At 39.5% G+C, this 21349-nt stretch overlaps 1 protein-coding gene across 1 annotated transcript; it reads right to left on the bottom strand.

Annotated features, from left to right (window-relative positions):
• Positions 1–320: 320 nt before the first annotated feature.
• Positions 321–20070, bottom strand: LOC123762296 (protein PBDC1). Its single transcript, XM_045748729.2, has 6 exons — positions 19167–20070; positions 17687–17743; positions 17172–17249; positions 16793–16852; positions 11295–11435; positions 321–3649 (listed from the first exon to the last, which is right to left on the bottom strand). Exons 1-6 carry the CDS (start codon positions 19482–19484, stop codon positions 3425–3427), a joined length of 879 nt encoding a protein of 292 aa, XP_045604685.2. The 5' UTR covers positions 19485–20070; the 3' UTR covers positions 321–3424.
• Between the last annotated feature and the right edge of the window lie 1279 nt (positions 20071–21349).

Consider the following 21349-nt stretch of genomic DNA (forward strand, 5'->3'; position numbering starts at 1 on the left):
TGTTCAATTGAACAAACTATGAAAATGTTCAATTGAACAAACTATGAAAATGTTCAATTGAACAAATTCCGAAAATGTTCAATTGAACAAATTCCGAAAATGTTCAATTGAACAAATTATGAAAATGTTCAATTGAACAAACTGTGAAAATGTTCAATTGAACAAACTATGAAAATATTCAATTGAACAAACTATGAAAATGTTCAATTGAACAAATTATGAAAATGTTCAATTGAACAAATTATGAAAATGTTCAATTGAACAAATTCTGGAAATGTTATATTCAAATTATGTAACCAATTATTAAATCAAATGCAATCTGTTGAAATGTTTTATTTATGCTATACATTACAATAACACCATAAACGTTTTATATATCCAAATTGCAGGAAAATGAAGAAAGTCGATACATAATCTAAATCTACATACGGTATCATCAATTAAGGAAATATTTCGGATGTTTATAATGAAAGCTTAAGTTTTTCTAATAACCCGCTTCCATTGGGGGGGGGGGGGGGGGGAAAGAGTGGAATCTTGATATTTTATTAACAGATTTTTCTCCCCTCGATACAATATCAGCAGGATTTTCCCCCCTTTCCCCCAGGAAGGTGTGTTCCTACAAAAATTTAAGCTTTCATTGAAAACATCCTAAATATTTCATTAATATTACTGACGATACAGTAACAACTTGCTTTTGAATGCATAACTAAATGGATATCTCTATGTACTTTATGACAAGTTCCTATCATTCTTAACCTTAGTATCAATGTATTCTGCATCTGTTAATAATTACCAGTCAACATCTAACCAAATGCATCTATACAATCTTAATTTTCTAGTAAAATACCTGTAATTTTGAAGTAATTACTGTCTGAATGCTTAAAATGGCACATTCTGTAGGGTATATACTAACAAGTACAAATAGTGTCTAGGTTTCACAACTCTCTCACACACACACAATGAGTAATTACAGCAAGTAATTATCAAAAGAAATCAAGTCAGGGAGGCTGTGTAGCACCGTCAAAACTGTGGGATATTCAAAAGTCGGGACATTCAGCAAGGATATGCACAACCGTAAGAGGGACAATGCAGTTCAGACAATAAAGAGCAGGGCGGCACTCCATTAAGTGCCCCGAATTAAACTGGACTATAACAAATTAAATGCCCTTTTTTGCAATTATTAACAATCATACTGTATTTTTGTTTCCAGGTTACTCTCGCTGACATGAGATGTCTCGCTCACCGATCACACCTCAAACACTGGTGTCGACATTCTCACAGGAAAATGTCGAATGACAACACTCTTGGAGTAATATGACAAGTTACCATAACTACAGGAGTTAAACATTTTCATCTAATCCAATCTCAGATAAAGTGAACAGCTCAACTGCATGCCCATTTTACTGATGTTTGAAGTAATTACACTCTCTAGAGTACTAGACCAGTACAAGAATACTAATTATTACTAACGTCACAAATCAAGCATTTAACCAATGAAATGCCCTATTTTGGTGGGGTACTTGGTAGCTCTCAAACTGCTGAAGAGGCCCTCCCAGAAAATAAAAAAAATCTTGCACATTACTGTACATAGAATGCCTATACATGAGCACAAAATTGCATCTATATTGAAGGATTAAGAATCAGACAGTATCTTTATCGTGATAATTGGGGGGGATACAGTTGTCTATCACAAATACAGTATACATGTAAGCACAATGAGTTAAGCCAATATGTAACTAGGACAAAAATTTTTTTTATATAGGGGTAAAAAAAAAAAAAGAAAATGAAAAAAGCCATGGAGATATACATACAATGTGATTGTTCTGGGGATCATATGTCTGCCAGTCATCTATCCAAAGTTAGCAGAGAACAATATAAAATACAATATCCAAATCAGAGATGGAACACAAATACTGTACCTGCCTTAGCTCTCCCAAGTGATAGGTTAATCTATTGCTGGAAGAAGACAGTTCTCATGACCAGATTAAAAACTGTTCTGTTTTGCCATCTAGAAATAAGCAATACACACAACAAAGACAGCATGTTTATGTTCATGGAAATTCAGGAATTACCAAAGAAGCCACACTTACATGTATACAAAAATGGACTCATCAGATTAATGATTATTAAAAATGATCATATAAAATTATTCAAAAAGCCCACCTTTCTTTCTGTGCAAGGAATTTTGTTTCTTTGCAGTTTGACATGCTAATTGCAGTCAAACTGCTGGTGTCATTTTGGAAACAAAGTTTGCTACTGTAAATTGAAAAATCCTATACCGTACTCTCACAAGGCATAACAAAAAGTATACAGTACTGTAGTTTACAAACTGACAATCTACCAAAAAGTTTAATTTTTTGAACAAATAAATCCATTTCTATAGTAGAGTTCTAATGAAAACTCTTCTACCCTTGCAACAAGTAATTATCCATACCTGCTCTTGGAATCTATCCAACATTCATTGGCTCCACAAATATATTCTATATTCTTGCTGCAATATCTTAAATCAATTTCAATAAAACCTTGATTTTATGGACCAATATACTGCACTTTGCTCATTAGTCAATCCCATTTATCTGACATATTTATTATCAGCGAACCTACATAGTGAATGGACAAAGACAGGGACACACAATAGGTGTGTCCCAAGTAAACACAACTGGGTAAAGTATGCCATTTAGAGATAAAGCTAAGCTCACACAGCATGAAATGGCAAACCATCCTATTACAAAATGATAATATATATGGATACAATGCAAGAATTTCAGATTTCACTTCAGTAAATACATAAATGCTGCAATGCAAAAGTTTATACTTAGCTGTCATTTTAATTACAAGGTGTGTTATATGTAATTGTTAATATAAAGAACTCTGTCAAGGTTTGATTAAGACTGTCCTAAGTAATTCTCTTCTGCACTACCGCCCACAGGATGAGTATGGGTGTGTAAAATAAAGTAGCTGCCTGCAGCAGCAACAATAAAAAATATTAGCATTCACTTTGCATTTAAATTGTCCTTGGTTGAAGCTCCAGTACCTCCATCTATACCAGTAAAATTCCATGTCATGACATGTATTTATACATCAGTATATCAGTACAGTAACTCCATATCTGTATTACATCAAAACAACCTTAATAACCTAACCTACTGTAGGTTTTACAATTGTACAAAAATATAAAATATAAATTATGGGAAAAACACATTTCAGGCGAGTATTTTACTGGTTCACCAGTTAAAAGATGCACATCGTGTAATAAGAAAAGGCACATTTATCATGTAGGAACTCTCCCATGCTGAGAAGTTTAAAGATAATACTCGGTCATCTCATAATTTCATAGCGCTAAATAATAGAATATTTAAGAAGGTTCGAACATACTGTACATTTTCCTACAGTACTGTAATCTGAATTAGTTCCAGTCCTGTTGTCACTGCTGTGTCTTCTTGGAACGAGGCTTGGGCTTGAACTGTGTCCTAATAGCGTCATTCAGTCCCTCCCTGTTGCGAGCAATTTCTATACAGAAAAACTGTATCCGAGTAACAAGGATTGTATTCGATTCAGAATATTCATCATTGGTGTCTATGCGCACAAGGGTGGCAAAACTATAGTCTTCAATTTCCTTCTCAAAGGCGATACAAAATGGTCTCCATTTCTGGAAAAAAAAAAAAACATATGACGTGAGATACCTTTACAAATACAGTAATAGCATATCAATGTTACATTGCCTACCTTTACAACTGAAGTTGATATTTCTTAGCACCAAAGACCAAGGTGATGCACCCACTTGGTATAATACAAGGCAAGACAAAGGCCAGCCTGATCTTCATGATACAGTACAGCCAGATCTTGATTCTACACGGAAATATTTTGTACTATCTAATTCTGAGCAGTAAAATGACAATATAGGATGGGAATAAATAATGTAAAGACATTTAGAATATCCAAAAATGTGTACAATTGAGTATGAGTTGACCTCTTACCTTACAATCTATTAGTTTTTTGTTTGTTTTTAAACTCTTGTAGCCTAGCCTGAGGTCAGGCTACCCTGGTAACTGATTAGTCTATGTGGCTGTTCGGCTTTGTAGCCCTCATCCCCACATAGCTATCAAGCAATTATAAAAAGAAGGTACCTAGCCAGGGAGACTATGTAGCACCATCATTGTTGCTGGATATTCAAAATGTGCTAAATACTGGTATCACTGAGGATGCCAATACAAGAACAAAAGCACGAGGTGATTAATATTGAATGTATCATTCAATAAGAATTCTATTGAGAAACAAATGGCCATGAGGGACATTTAGAAAGCAAGACACATGAAAGTCCTGAAAATTAAAACATTTTACAAGGAGGTAAACGACTAAGAGGGACTACAACAATTCGACAAGCTGTCACAATTTATATCTCCGCAAACCACTGCCACAATTTAAGTCCTTTAAAAACTAACTTAAAACCTTCTTGATACTGCCACCACCTTTGTCTCTGGTGAATCTTTGTACTTCTTAAGGTGACTGACGGCAAAGGATACATGTCACAGGAGAGTTAAAGATGTTTCCTCTTAGTGGTGGACACCATCTAGACCCGGCAAAACCGAGGGTCATATGGGTCACATTTGTGTTGTCATGAGGGCCACACACCACAACTTATTGAAAAAATAATAAAAATCATTACAGAATATTTGTACTATATAGAAACATACAATGTGCATACAAATGGTTTAGCAGCTGGCCACATTCATGAATGCAATGTAATGAAGTACAGGTACTGTAGTTTAATTTAACAAAAGAATTCTTTTTTTTAAACAGCAACATAGACTTCTATGCTATAGCAACAAATACATTATACAAAAATTACAACAGTTCAAAATGAACATTTATTTACAACTATTCAAAAAAATTTTTGTGTTTTGTCCTGAGGCTTGACACCTTTTTAATGAAATGTCTGGTGAAATGTCTGTGCAGTTCCCACTTTGATCAGAAATCACAAGTGTTGATCAGCCAGCCTTATTCTCCGAGAAGTTTTTGTTGATTTCACAAAGGAAAATAACTGTTCACACATAGGTAGAACAGAACATTGCCATAATCCTAGTGGCAAACTTTCTGAAGTTTTTAAACTTTTCAGATAGGTATGAAAAGAAACCAGCTAACCGCTGACAGCTGAGTGGACAACGCTCGGGATTCATAGTCCTAAGGTTCTGGGTTCGATCCCGGTGGAGGTGGAAACAAATGGGCAGTTTCTTTCACTCTGAAGCCCTTGTTACCTAGCAGTAAATAGATACCTGGGAGTTAGACAGCTGCTACGGGCTGCTTCCTGGGGGTGTGTAACAAAAAGGAGGCCTGGTCGAGGACTGAGCTGTGGGAGCACTAAGCCCCGAACTCGTCTTAAGATAACCTGGTTGATGGGGTTCTGAGAGTTCTTCTACTCCCCAAGCCTGCCATGAGGCCAGGTTTGACTCGTGAGAGCTTGGTCCACCAGGCTGTTGCTTGCAGCAGCCCACAGGCCTACATATCCACCACAGCCCGGTTGGTCCGGCACTCCTTGGAGAAAATGATTAGTTTCTCTTGAAGATGTCCACAGTCGTTCCAGCAATATTTCTTATGCTCGCTGAGAGGATGTTGAATAACCGTGGACTTCTGATCTTTATACAATGTTCTCTGATTGTGCCAATGGCACCCCTGCTCTTCATTGGTTCTATTCTGCATTTTCTTCCATATCGTTCACTCCAGTACAGTATGTTATTTTACCGTGTAGATTTGGTACTTGGCCCTCCGGTATCTTCCATGTGTATATTATTTGATCTCTCTCTCGTCTTCTTTCTAGCGAGTACATTTGGAGAGCTTTGAGACGATCCCAATAATTTAGGTGCTTTATTGCGTCTATGTATGCCGTATATGTTCTCTGTATTCCCTCTATTTCAGCAATCTCTCCTGCTCTGAAGGGGGCAGCAAGTACGGAGCAATACTCAAGACGCGACAGTACAAGTGATTTGTAAAATACAACCATTGTGATGGGATCCCTGGATTTGAAAGTTCTCATAATCCATCCGATCATTTTTCTGGCTGACGCAATATTTGCTTCGTTATGCTCCCTAAACGTTAGGTCGTCAGACCCCACTTCAAGACACTGTCCGACTAAATTTCTAATAGTTCTATCTGCAGGCTTTCGTCTGCCTTGGCAGAAGCATGCGAGTTTACTCAAATCCAAACCATAACCAAATGACCACATTACAGTATCCTTTATGCAGACTGTAGATGTGCTTGCAAAGGGTCGCATGTTTGACATGCCTGATCTAGACAGTCACTTTCTGTGACCTGTTCCAAAATACTGTAATCTACACTTTCACAGGGTAAAGCAGTACATTGGAATCTCACTATCACTGACATTCAGGCAATTCTTACCTTTCATTACATTAAACATTTCTGATAATTACATCTTACAGCTGGGAGGGAGACAGCCACAGCACACACCGAATCAATCAACTTTATCTCCGTCTTGTGTCACTCAATCCCTCCTGTTTTCGTGTGATTAACAGACCTGAAGCTGGTACATAACTTCTCAGGAAAGGGATTAGCCTGCCAACCTTTTAAACTATCCGAGCTGAGGTTTATGTAACCCTACATCACTCCCTGGGTCAGAGTGGTAGGTTAGGTCATCCTAACCTTACCTTTCCATCGCAAGATCAGCTGACAATGATACCGAGATTTGAGGAGAGGCAAGAACGAACACGGAAAAGGAAACTGTGGCAGGATAGACACCACCTTACTCGCAGGGGAGAAGAGGGAATGTAATTAGGTTTCCACTTCTGACAGAGACAGGAATGCCAGTAGGGATGTACAGTGTGTATATATATGTATACTGCATATCAGTACCTGTACATGCATAACACATTCAACAGTTCCTAGATGTCATGCCAGATGCCAGTATGAAAGCAGAAACCCAAGCATTGACTAATGAATTGCCTCTACCTTGTGGGTGACTTGGTAGCTCTTGTACCTGGACCTGGATGGGATTCTGAGAGTTCTTCTTCTCCCTTTGGACTTGCGAGACCTTTGTCCAGCAGGTTATTACTCGGAGCGGCTCGCAGGCCCACATATCTATTACAGTCCAGTTGGTCTGGCACTTCTTGAAGAAAACTATCTAGTTTTCTCTTGAAGGTGTCTATATTTGTTCCGGCAATGTTTCTTATACTCGCTGGGAGTATGTTGAACAACCGTGGACCTCTGATGTTCATACAGTGTTCTCCGATTGTTCCTATGGCTCCCTTGCTCTTCACGGGTTCTATTCTGCATTTTCTTCAATAGTGTTCACTCCAGTACTGTATGTTGTTATTATACTGTGTAGATTTGGGACTTGGCCCTCCAGTATTTTCCATGTGTATATTATTTGATATTTCTCTCATCTCCTTTCTACGGAGTACATTTGGAAGTGCTTTGAGGCGATCCCAATAATTTAGGTGCTTTATTGTGTCTATATATGCTGTATATGTTCTCTATATTCCCTCTATTTTAGCAACCTCTCCTGCTTTGAACGAGGAAGCGAGTATCAAGTCGTTCTCAAGATGGTACAACACAAGACGAGTACACACACACAGGCATGTTGAGGATTTCCCTGTTCTGGATGGATCTTTGAAGAAACCTAAATGTTAATTAGACCAGGCACAAATATCTTGGGATCTTCAACCCCCGACATTTGATGTACCTAACCTATTTACTTCGTGACCTGATGGGAAGTCACAGATAGATTGTCACAAGACGAATTCTGTAGCCAAATAATATCCATATACTGCTTTAGTATATGGATATTATTATCCATATACTAAATATATATCCATATATGGATATTATTATCCATATACTGCTTTAGCCCACGAAGTAAATAGGTTAGGTACATCAAATGTGGGGGTTGAAGATCCCAAGATATTTGTGCCTGGTCTAATCAACATTTAGGTTTCTTCAAAGATCCATTCAGAACAACAGGGAAATCCTCAACATGCCTGTGTGTGTACTCAAGGACTCTGCTTGGCCCTCTTTTAAGGGAAAGGGAACCAAAGAAATGGAACCGAATAACATTTCCTCCCTTCAGTTCACAAAGGACAGGTATCCCCAACCAAAATTAGGGCTCTGCCAAAGTTCTCATTGGTGGCTAATACTGTAAATCTTAAAACGGCAACCGAGATCGCTAACTCCTATAAGTGTTAGCACTTGCTATCTTTGTGGCTTTATAGGCAAATTACCTAGACAGAATTAAAAAGTATTAACACCCAATTGTCTACATATTTCACAAGCATTAGGGTGAAATCGACATTTGAACATGGTGAGTATGTAAGATAAATAAAATGCCCTTTTTATTAAGGTATGTCCTGTCAACACCCTTAGAAGTGACACAAAGAAAATTCTTATCCGTTAATGCTTTAATAAGTCCAGAGGTAACAGCTATAAGATCAAGGTCAAAATGACAGCAAGGGAGAAAACTACTGAACCCTGAACCAACCACTTCCTTCAGCCAGAGTGGCATAAATCTCTAAACTATTTCTGAAAACATAAGCAACAATGCTGTCCATACAAATGATGTCAGGAACAGACATGTGGGCCAACAAACACCAAAGTAACTATGAAAGGACATATAGACAGCAGCAATACAACCAGCACATCAGAGCAAGGTCCCAGCCTAACTATAAATTGTGATATGCCAAAGACCACTGGTGGAACAGGCTTGTACAGTACTTTGAGGACACGTTTGCTGAACCTAAGCCCTAAAGAGAAGTGAAGCAATTTGGGGTAAGACTGTACAATTGTACGTGTTGAACCACCCAAACACCACAGAAACCCATCAGACAACACTGCCAAGGAGCCTAGGCACCAGACTAAGTCTCAAGGTTGAAAACTGTCCACTAATGGCCACCTTTCACCATGATGCTCAGGTGATGAATTATAGATCTGCCCAAGAAAATTCAAGGACACTGAGCACAAACGACACGAATCCCACACACAAGCTCAGACCCCTAGACATTATCAGAACCACAAGCTCATTTGGTAAACCCTTAAGAGCACCAAAACTTCAAAATTAGAGAGAGCTTTCAGCTGTTCCATATGGGTACTGTCATTTACATCCACAAATTGTATACACTGTACAGTATTCCTATCGCTTCTCAGCCTTTTGGCCAAGATCAAAGCGATTGTGGATTTAAACAGGGAGATTGAAGAAATCGAACAGACTGAAGCATTCCTATCAGACTGAAGAAAGGCAACTAGAACAGAAAGCAATTCAAGAAAAAGAAAAACCCAAAATATTTCTTCACATATGCTAAATCAAAAGCGAAAACCACTGCCAGTATTGGACCTATTCGTATTAGTAAAGGTTCATACACTGAGGAAATTAATTAAAATTAATTAGTTTAAAAATTAATTTCACAAAGAAATTAGTGAAATCCTAAAAAAGCAGTATGAGGACATGTTTAGCTCTCCGATATTCAGCATGAAAGTGGAAGATTCGGACAATTTCTTTATGAATGATACTCAAACACCTGTAAATATAACTGATATCAGCACGAGCGTGGCAGATTTTGAAAAAGAAATTGACAATATGCCCATGCACTCAGCCCCGGGTCCAGACTCATGGAATTCAATATTTATAAAGAAATGCAAAGTGCCAGTAGCACAGGCACTCAGTATAGTGTGGAGGGAGAGCTTGGACACAGGGGAGATACCAGATGCAAGCGTGGTAGCAAAGCATTGGCAAAGAATTATAGACCAGTTGCACTAACGTCCCACATAATAAAAGTATTTGAGAAAGTGATCAGGAGTCAGGTAACTAGATTCATGGAAACCAATGACCTCCACAATCCAGGCCAACATGGATTTAGAGCAGGGAGATCATGCCTCTCACAGCTACTTGACCACTATGATAAAATAACTGAGGCATTAGAGGAAAAACATAATGCAGATGTCATATACTGTACACAGATTTTGCAAAGGCATTCGACAAATGTGACCATGGAGTGATTGCACACACAATGAGGTCAATGGGTATAACTGGTAAAGTAGGATGCTGTATATTCAATTTCCTGTCGAACAAAACACAAAGAGTAACAGTCAGTCAAGTAAAATCGAGTCCGAGCGCAGTTAAAAACTCTACCTCAAGGTACAGTCCTTGCACCACTGCTGTTCCTTATTCTCATATCAGACAGACAAAAACACAAGTCACAGCTTCGTGTCATCCTTTGCAGATGACACAAAAATCAGCATGAAAATTACCTCTGCTGAAGACATTGATAAACTACAAACAGATATTAACAAAGTTTTCGATTGGGCAGCAGAAAATAACATGATGTTTAACGGTGATAAATTCCAGGTACTCAAATACGGCAAAAATGAGGATCTTAAACATAATACAGGGTACAAAACACAATCGAATCTGCCCATAGTAGGAAAACAGCATGTCAAGGATTTGGGAATAATGATGTCCGACAACCTAACGTTTAGGGAGCATAACCAAGCAAATATTGCGTCAGCCAGAAAAATGATAGGATGGATTACGAGAACCTTCAAGTCCAGAGATCCCATCACAATGGTTGTAATCTTCAAATCACTTGTGTTGTCCCATCTTGAGTACTGCTCAGTACTCACTTCCCCCTTCAGAGCAGGAGAGATTGCTGAAATTGAGGGAATACAGAGAAATATACGGCACGCATAGACGAGATAAAGCACCTAAATTATTGGGATCGTCTCAAAGCTCTCCAAATGTACTCACTAGAAAGGAGACGAGAGAGATACCAAATAATATACACATGGAAAATACTGGAGGGACAGGTCCCAAATCTGCACAGTAAAATAACAACGTACTGGAGTACTGCGACATGGAAGAAAATGCAGAATAGAACCAGTGAAGAGCAGAGGTGCCATGGGCACAATCAGAGAACACTGTATGAACATCAGAGGTCCACGGTTGTTCAACGTCCTACTAGAAATATTACAGGAACAACCGTGGACATCTTCAAGAGGAAACTAGATTGTTTCCTTCAAGGAGTGCCGGACCAATCGGGCTGTGGTGGGTATGTGGGCCTGCGGGTCGCTCCAAGCAACAACCTGGTGGACCAAACTCTCACAAGTCAAGTCTGACCTCGGGCCGGGCTTGGGGAGTAGAACAACTCCCAGAACCCCATCAACCAGGTAGTGTACAGCATTCCACTTATTCCTATCATACAAAAGGATCAATACCTTTGCTGTTCTTAATGTGGTACATATACATTATTTATACGTATAGAGGAAAATAAATGATATGAATGAAATGATACACTGACCTCCTTTGCTTCTGAACTTTTGAGATCTTTTTCCTCCAACTTTGCAACATTAAAATCTGGAAATTCTTTTCTGAAGGCACTATAGATGACATCATCCTTTGGGGTAAGCCTCAGCAGTTTAGGATCAACTGCACACAGGAGCTATTGGAAAAAAAGTCAATTTTAATTATAATGGTCAATAAATTTTGGGTAAACTCACCACTCTTTGCGGTGCCAATGTTCAAAGAAAGTAATAGTGCCTATTAAAAGAAATCACAAAAATGCCAAGAATTGTTCAAGTACACTAAAAATGTAATGAAACATTAACAGCATTTAATAGAAACCAGGTAGAATAAATATTAAAACAATATTTTTTCAATTATTCAGTACATACTTCTTACAAAGATCAACATTTTTTCTATTGGCAAATTTAAGAGATTACATTAAAATTTTTTTTAAGACAGATGTACAGTCCTTAAAATGCAGGATGACCTGGGTAGATACCTAGAATGGTGCATTATGGGTAATAAATGGTGTTCAGAGATGGTACCAAAATCAGCCCACTTTCCAGTCTCTGGATATCAAAATTAAGTACTATATTGCATCTCTAAATAAATTTAAAATGCCACCAACGAATGCCAACACACCATATTATCTTGCACATTAATATCAAACCATAACGGCCAATGGTTCTTGTAGAACAAGTCATTGAACATGGGTGACCAGATCCTAGTGTCCGGACACATGGAAAGAAAATACCATTAAGAGTACTCAAACCCTGCTACCACATCTAATAATGTCAGATTGCAACACTCAGTGGTTCCCGAGAAATAAGCTACCGAACACCGAGATGCCTGGTGAATATCTGACTTTGGATTTTGACCCTCAGAATCCTAGTCTGCGGACACCCACAGGGCCAAGTATCAAGGAATTGGGTATGCTATACTGGTTGTTTTGGAAATGAGTGGAGGCTAGGGGCCTAACAGCTGAGTGGACAGTGCTTCGGATTCATAGTCCTGAGGTTCCGGGTTCGATCCCCAGTGGAGGCGGAAACAAAATGGGCAGCGTTTCTTTCACCCTGATGCCCGTTACCTAGCAGTAAATAGGTACCTGGGAGTTAGACAACTGCTACGGGCTGCTTCCTGGGGGTGTGCAACAAAAAGGAGGCCTGGTCGAGGACACTAAGCCCCGAAATCAATAATGCAAAGAAGGATATAACAGCTCTCTGTAGATGTAATGGAGCGTACCTTGACCCATGAAAAAATCCTGCTATCTTTTCATGGTTACATTATCATGTGAATGCAGTATTCATCATGAATTACTAAGTGAATGCAGTCATTGTTTAAAATTCGATCATAATTACACATGTATACCAATGATGTTCATATGGTTTTCAGAACTCCATATGGTTGCAATGAGGTATACCAGGTATACCAATCAAGTGAACCATTATCAGGCATTATGTGCACTAGGCGCCTGCTGTCATCTTCGGATGGCACACTGTTGGCTAATGCCTTTTGTTTCAATCTTATACTCTCACTTATATGGTGCCAATCAGACCATATGTCATCGCTCAGAGCCCAACACCATTGTTCATTATATATATGCTTTTCACTACTCTGAATGGTTGTAATGAAGAATACCAGGTAAACCAATCATCAATTGAAACATTATCATGTAATTACCTCAGTGTAGTCACAGGAAACATTAACTAAAAACATTAAAGCTATGCTAGTGGTGTCCCATCTTCCAAACACTCTGTCATATAACGCTTTGAAATTATTGATGGTTTTGGCCTCCACCACCTTATCACCTAACTTGTTCCAACTGTCTACCACTCTGTGAAAGTGAATTTTCTTATATTTCTTCAACAGCTTTGTTTAGTTAGTTTAAATATATGACCTCTTGTTCTTGAAGTTCCAAGTCTCAGGAATTCTTCCCTATCAATTTTTTCAATTCTTGTTACTATTTTGCTCAGTGATCATATCTCTTTCTTCTATCATTCATTTGTGCATTCTATCTTCTAGTTTTGGAATATTCAGTGCCTCTGACCTCTCTTCGTAGCCCTTGTCCTTCAGTTCTGGGAGCCATTTGGTTGCATGTCTTTGCACCTTTTTCAGTTTGTTTATGTGCTTAAGATATGGGCACCATACAACCCCTGCATATTCCAGCTTTGGTTTAACAAAAGTCGAGAACAATTTCTTTGTTATTTCATCATCTGTGTATTTAAAAGCAATTCTGAAGTTAGTAAGTGTAGCATAGGCTCCTCGCACAATGTTCTTTATGTGGTCCTTAGGTGATAGTTTTCTATCTAGAACCCCCTAGATCTCTCTCTATCAGAATTCTTTAAAGATTTCTCACATAATTTATAGGTTGTGTGGGGTCTATGTTCTCCTATTCCACATTCCATAACATTGCATTTATTCGCATTAATTCCATTTGCCAAGTGGTGCACCATACACTTTGTCCAGGTCTTCTTGAAGGGCATGACAATCGTCTAAGTTTCTTATCTTCCATATTATCTTAGCATCATCAGCAAACATGTTCATAATTCTGTTTGCCATCTGGTAGATCGTTTATGTAGACAACGAACATTAGCGGTGCAAGAACTGAACCCTGTGGTACTTCACTTGTGACATTTCTCCGATACATTGCCTCTGATTACTGCCCTCAATTTTCTGTCGGTTAGAAAATTTTTCATCCGTGTCAGAAGCCTACCTGTCACTCCTCCAATACGTTCCAGTTTCCACAACAACCTCACATATGGAACTCTGTCAAAAGCCTTTTTCAGATTCAGATAGATGTGTACACACTTTCAGAACCCATGGTGAAACTCCATCCAGGCTAACTGCTTTGTTCTTAACTAGTTCCTTGAGCATTTTTTCCCACTTCATCTCTAGATACCTCTATGTAGTTCTCTGAAATTCTTATGGTGTCTGGTTCTCCGAAGATTTCATTTTGTACATAAGTACCTGGTTGTTAAACGATTTGGCGGGGTCGTATTCCGGGGAACATAGGATTGAGGACTTGCCTGAAATGTTACGTGAGCAAGTGGCTGTACAAGAATGTAAGAACTCCTGTATATATTAAAAAAAAACATTTCCTTTCCATTTTCCATGACTCTGTTTCCCATTTTCAACCTCTGAATATTATCCTTTACCTGCAATTTTTTGTTATTGAATTTATTGAATAGACCTGGTTCTGTTTTACATTTGTCCGCTATTCCTTTCTCAAAATTTCTTTCCGCCTTTCCCCTCACTGCCGTGTAGTTGTTTCTTGCATCTTTGTATTGCTGGTATGTTTGGGGTTTGGCCTCTTCCTAGATTGATTCCATTTCCAACTCTTTTTGGTCTCGGGTCCTCTTGCAATTTCTGTTGAACCAATCCTGTTTCCTAGTTCTACATCTCTGCTTTGATGTAACAAAAATTTTTGCCTATATCATATATATAAAAAAACTTGACATACATCTCATTTACTTTTTTGCCTAACAATAAGTCTTTCCAGTCAAATTCCTTAAGAAAAATTCTAAGTACTGAGTACCCTATAATGTTACACACACAAATCACAATAGGGTGATGCATCAAATGAACAAATGATTAAAGCAGCGTCTGGGATCTTCTTGGACATAGGTTCGAACCCTTGTCACGGCCCGTGTGGATTTGTTCACCCCATAATGTCCTCTCCTGAAATCAGTTTTTTCAACTGTTCCAACTTCCTCATTTTCCTCCAGATTAAAACACATTCCATACTTTATTCCCAAAAAGTCATGGTCACTTTTACCCAAGGGAGGAAGGTACTGAATGTTAAATCTCTCTTCCTCTGTGTTATATATCTCTTCCTCTATGTGTTATGTGAATTATATGACTTATCAAGTTTTTCAACCAATACTCTAGTAAATAGAGAAACAAGTGATAAACAATCAGTGAAACATCCGAGAAGACGGATGACAAATTTTCACTCAACTTGCAGATATCGGAGCCAACTAGAAACAAAAATATTCTAGATCTGGTATTCACAAACAATGAAGACATAATCAGGAACATTAAGATTTCAGATACCACATACTCCAATCACAAGCTCATTGAAGTGCAAACTACCATCAATACTCAGAATAGACCTGAATCAATGATCAAGCATGAGGGGTTATTCAGTAAATTCAATTTCAATAATAAAAGAATAGACTGGGAGAAAATAAAAAGAACTTGAACATTCCATGGGAAACTGTTCTAAGTAATAAAAATCCTACAGAAGGAATAGAAAAACTGACTTCAGAAGCATATAAAGTTGTCTGAAACATGTTTCTTTGAGGACAGCCAAAAAGAGGTCCAACATAGGAAGAGAATGCAGAAGACACTATAAAAGAAGGAAAAAATAATGGAAATGCTTAGGCAGACACGACTTTCACAGTACAAAGAAGGAGTAATTTAAACAGGGAGGTTGAAGAAACAGAGCAGAAACTGAAACACTCATATCAGATTGAAGAAAGGCAACTAGAACAGAAAACAATTCAAGAAATTAAGAAAACCCCAAAATATTTCTTCACATATGCAAAATCAAACGCAAAAACCACTGCCAGTAACGGACCTATTTGAACGAGTGAAGATTCATACACTGTGGATGACAAAGAAATTAGTGAAATATTATGTTGTATATTTTCTCTTATACACATCAATACAACTTTCAACTACTCTACGTAAATCATTATCACTCTGTTAAAAGGACATCATCTGCATACCAAAAATCTGACTCAGGACTACTCCAGTTACTGCTTTCGTATGTTAGCTTCACAACATTTTCCACTTTGACCTCCCTCGTGACCACATCCATATACTGTACACTACTATATGTATTTATACACAGAAATTAACATAGCGTGATATATAAAATGAACAAATCCACAAGGGCCTTGGTGAGGGTAACTATCTTCTTGAGGTTATCTTGAGATGATTTCGGGGCTTAGCGTCCCCGCGGCCTGGTCCTCGACCAGGCCTCCTTTTTGTTACACACCCCCAGGAAGCAGCTACAGTAATCATAAGCAATGAAGGTAATTCACCCTCATCACGGTCCTTGTGGATTTGTTCATTTGATATATCACCTTATTGTAATTTCTGTGTACAGTATAGTAAAGTAGTCAATTGTATTGTATTGTATTCAAGTGTATTGAAGTAGTCAATGAAGCCCCCATCAGAGGTAGAACTATTTGGTTGACAGAGCCCAAGTGCATGGGGGAACTGTGTGAAACCCCAGTTAGGCTTCAGTGGAAGCCTCGGGACCCTTGTGGGGGCAGAAGCACTCAAGGTTGCAATTCTTATACCATGTCATGGCACAGTTGACTAGAGCGTGTCTGGGAACATCCAGCGCATAGGTTAGCACCCTCATCAAGGCCCTTGTGGATTTGTTCATTATGTGTATTTATCTACCAAGGGTACATGATAACCCTAGTAAGCACCTACATCAATATCAAACCATTCTCTCATTACACCAATATTAACAACACCTTTTAAAGCATGTTTACTTACATTAAAATGAATTTCTGAATGTTCCATTGCCTTCATGGCCCAGAGCTCCTCCATGGTGGACTGAAAGAAAGTTAAATATCAGATAACCACATGTTAAAGTTATCAAATATTGCTACTGTAGTAATATTCTTAAACATAAATATATATATTTAATATTTGTAACTTGTATGCTGGAAATCTTTAGCAGCTTTCTACATTTATTAAGAACTTCTGAATATTTCAATATTGTCAATAAATCTAGCTTCATATTTGTTTTAAATAAAAATAATTAGAAACATTATATACTTTTAATTTACAAAGAATAAATGAAAACAGGAATAACACTGAAAATGAGCTCTATCTCAACTCTGGTCAACGCCACATACAGTACCATACTTACATCATTTCCAAGCTCCTCGGCATTAATAGCTGCCCCTCCACCCACACCAGCCGAAGCCTCCACCCCTCCAGGGATACCCTGAGAAGAAAAAGATAAATATTAATGCTGCCTGCAATTTATAAATTGTATATGAAACTGTGATACATCTATTGAATAAATTCTTTGGTAGCTTGTCCAATCAATCAATCAGTCAATAAATAAATACGCACACACACAAACTGTACATACACTTCATGCAAGAAAAATTCTTATGATATAATTTTTAAGACATTACAGTTATTATCCATTGGTGTCAGTACATGTGGAAATCTTTTTGAACAGCTATAGAGTACTGGACTCGTTTACTTGTAAATCTGCCACTAAGGAGCTACATGACTACAGCATGAATTGTCTTACACTGCCATAGACATCCTGAATGTTTAAAACCGAAATACAAATGCTAAAAAAAAAAAAGTGAAAACTATAAAGTATTCGTATATGGAATACCCAGTAAAACTAAGCTAAAGTAATCTTACCAGCTCTGCAAAAATCTCTGCTTGGGTAGGCATCTTTTTGAGCAAAACCTCAGATGTCTGAAAAATAAATATGCATCAAATGAGTTAACATTAATTCATCTTGTCAGGGAGAGGACGTCTATGTACACAGTACATATATGTACTTTAGGCTTGTTTTGAGGTTCTCCCAAGGTTGAACTACTGTACTGATCTTCCCCAGGAAGCAACTCCCCATAACAGCTGCCCAAATCTCCAGAACCTACAGTATTTACTGCTAGTGTACAGGGGCATTTGGTGAAAGGAAACGTGATCAATCATTTATGTCCTCGGTTCAATTACTGACAGAAGTGTTTGGGCAGCAAGTCCTTTCACCTGTTGCCTCTATTCACCTAGCAGTAAATGGGTACAGTACCTGAGAGTTAGTTAACCATTACAAGTTGCATTCTTAAGGTCAGAGCCTGGTGGGAGCTCAAAAAGTCTTACAAGGTTCCTCTCTTAAGTTATACGACATTAGATATTGGCAACTTTTATAATTTGCTCAATAAACTCTTAAAATCCTCCACAAATTTCCATTATATTAGTGATGCCATATTCAAAATGTTTAACTTTTTTAACGTGATTATATATGTTACTGCCCTTCTTAAGACATGTCTAACACTACACAATTAACCAACACTACACCATATACTGCACATAAATAATATATATGGGTATGTTAGTGTATTATTACCTTCCCTAAGGAGTTTCTCGATTGATTCCTTTTTTCTGGTAAGGTTTTTTTTAGTGAAATTATATCACTTCAACTAAGTTTGCATCCTAATTGATAAAACCCATATAATATATATAAATATATTATATTATATTAATATACATATATTATATATATATTATATTAATATAAATATATTATATATTATATTAATATATTATATATATTATATTAATACAAATATATTATATATATTATATTAATACAATTATACATATTATATTACATTAATACAAATATATTATACATATTATATTATATTAATACAAATATATTATATATATTATATTATATTATACAAATATATTATATATATTATATTATATTAATATAAATATTAATATAAATATATTATATATATTATATTAATATAAATATTAATATAAATATATTATATTATAATATTATATATATATATATATATATATATGTCGTACCTAGTAGCCAGAACGCACTTCTCAGCCTACTATGCAAGGCCCGATTTGCCTAATAAGCCAAGTTTTCATGAATTAATTGTTTTTCAACTACCTAACCTACCTAATCAAACCTAACCTAACTTTTTTGGCTACCTAACCTATAAAGATAGGTTAGGTTAGGTAGGGTTGGTTAGGTTCGGTCCATTTGGCATAGCCATTTGGCATATGTGCCAAGTATTCCATTTGCACCTACTTTTGCACAAGTTTGTTGCAATTTAGATTTATACTATTTAATTTTCTGTGTGACCTCACTCACCAACTTATTACTTCTTTCCTTCCCTTGGTGTAATTCCTGGTCTTCCTTCCCACCCGAGGAACCCTCCACAGTCGACTCAACACTCACAAGTGTATCTGGTATAACCTGGGGGCATTGCTCACAACTCTTCACTTTACTCTCAACAAACTCGCTCTCCTCCTGTAAATCCCCAATATTCTTCCGCCGCTGCGACTGAATTAGTACCAACTTATTCAGTCTATCCATTAACTCCCTCAAATCGACAGAGTCCGAGGGAAAGCCTTCAAAGCTGGCGTCGGCCGAGTCATTCATGGAAACAGCAGCGCGCGCCTCTGCCATGTTCAAACCTCCCGCTCCTGCCTCGCCCAATTTGTCTCGCGAATGTCTTTCTAATTAAACCTTCTTGAATATTTTCGCTTCACTTGTACGACCTGAGACTTGGGGGGCCAGCTTGAGGTGTAGCCCGAAACGCTACGCGTGCTAAGTGGCTTTACAAGAATGTAAGAAACTCTAAGAACTCTTGGTTGATGTCTTTGTGATGATAGAGCACGCTCTGTCAGCAGGGGACGCCTGACGTCGGCTAATTTGTACAGGATATCACGCCAATTGGTCTCAATTCAGCGGTCTTTTCTTTATGTAACTGTTTCACGGAGCATTCGTGCATGTTGTGACAGACGAGGCTTACATCATCTGCTTTGCCATAGCCTTCGTCAGAATGAATAAACACAGTTGGTGGTGGTGGTGGTGTTGACCTCCATAGATAAAGTGTCAGATTCTACAATGTTCTGCGAATGCCGTCGCCCAATGATAATTTGTCTCTCGAAATGTCAGAGCATTTCATTGCTCTGGGTATTGACGTTTGCTGACCCACCACTCACTACACTGTCAAGGAGCCAACTACACCCTAAACAACCCCAGCAGCTGTTCCATGGGGAAGGGGAAGGGTTGGGTGATGGGGGGGGGTCTTGATGTGGAAGGGTTCTTTCTTCCTGGAGGGTGGAGGAAGGGGTAGTCATCCCTGGGTCCAATGGTTGTCTTCTGGGGGGGGGGGGGGAAGGGGTAGTCATCCCTGGGTCCAATGGTTGTCTTCTGGGGGGGGGGGGAGGGAGGGGAGGGGAAGTTGGCGTTTTTCGGAGGATGTCTTCGATGGACAATGGGAGGGGAGGGGCGAACTAGCGTTAGGGTTGCTTTCTAAGGGGGAAGTTGGAGGCTGTTGTCTAAGGGGGGAGTTGTGGCTGTTGTCTAGGGGGGAAGTTGGGGGCTGTTGTCTAGGGGGGAAGTTGGGGGCTGTTGTCTAGGGGGGAAGTTGGGGGCTGTTGTCTAAGGGGGGAGTTGGGGCTGTTGTCTAAGGGGGGGAGTTGGGGCTGTTGTCTAAGGGGGGGAGTTGGGGCTGTTGTCTAAGGGGGGAGTTGGGGCTGTTGTCTATGAGGAGAGTTGTGGCTGTTGTCTAAGGGGGGAGTTGTGGCTGTTGTCTAAGGGGGGGGAGTTGGGGGCTGTTGTCAAAGGGGGAGTTGAGGCTGTTGTCTAAGGGAGATGGGGCATTTATCTAAGGAGGGGAGTAGGTGCTGTGTCTTTGGGTAACTGCACCTTCGTGGGTGCTACATCTTCAAGGGTGGGGGAGGGGGTGTATCTTTAGGGAGGTTGCATCTTTGGGGGGGTGGGGGGTGGGAAGGGACATGCATGTTCCCGGGGTCTGGGAGGGCTGCGCGTTCCCGGGGTCTGGGAGGGCTGCGCGTTCCCGGGGTCTGGGAGGGCTGCGCGTTCCCGGGGTCTGGGAGGGCTGCGCGTTCCCGGGGTCTGGGAGGGCTGCGCGTTCCCGGGGTCTGGGAGGGCTGCGCGTTCCCGGGGTCTGGGAGGGCTGCGCGTTCCCGGGGTCTGGGAGGGCTGCGCGTTCCCGGGGTCTGGGAGGGCTGCGCGTTCCCGGGGTCTGGGAGGGCTGCGCGTTCCCGGGGTCAGGGAGGGCTGCGCGTTCCCGGGGTCAGGGAGGGCTGCGCGTTCCCGGGGTCTGGGAGGGCTGCGCGTTCCCGGGGTCAGGGAGGGCGGCGCGTTCCCGGGGTCTGGGAGGGCGGCGCGTTCCCGGGGTCTGGGAGGGCGGCGCGTTCCCGGGGTCTGGGAGAGCGGCGCGTTCCCGGGGTCTGGGAGGGCGGCGCGTTCCCGGGGTCTGGGAGGGCGGCGCGTTCCCGGGGTCTGGGAGGGCGGCGCGT

The sequence above is a fragment of the Procambarus clarkii genome, chromosome 5 (genome assembly GCF_040958095.1).
Source record: "Procambarus clarkii isolate CNS0578487 chromosome 5, FALCON_Pclarkii_2.0, whole genome shotgun sequence".
NCBI lineage: Eukaryota > Metazoa > Arthropoda > Malacostraca > Decapoda > Cambaridae > Procambarus > Procambarus clarkii.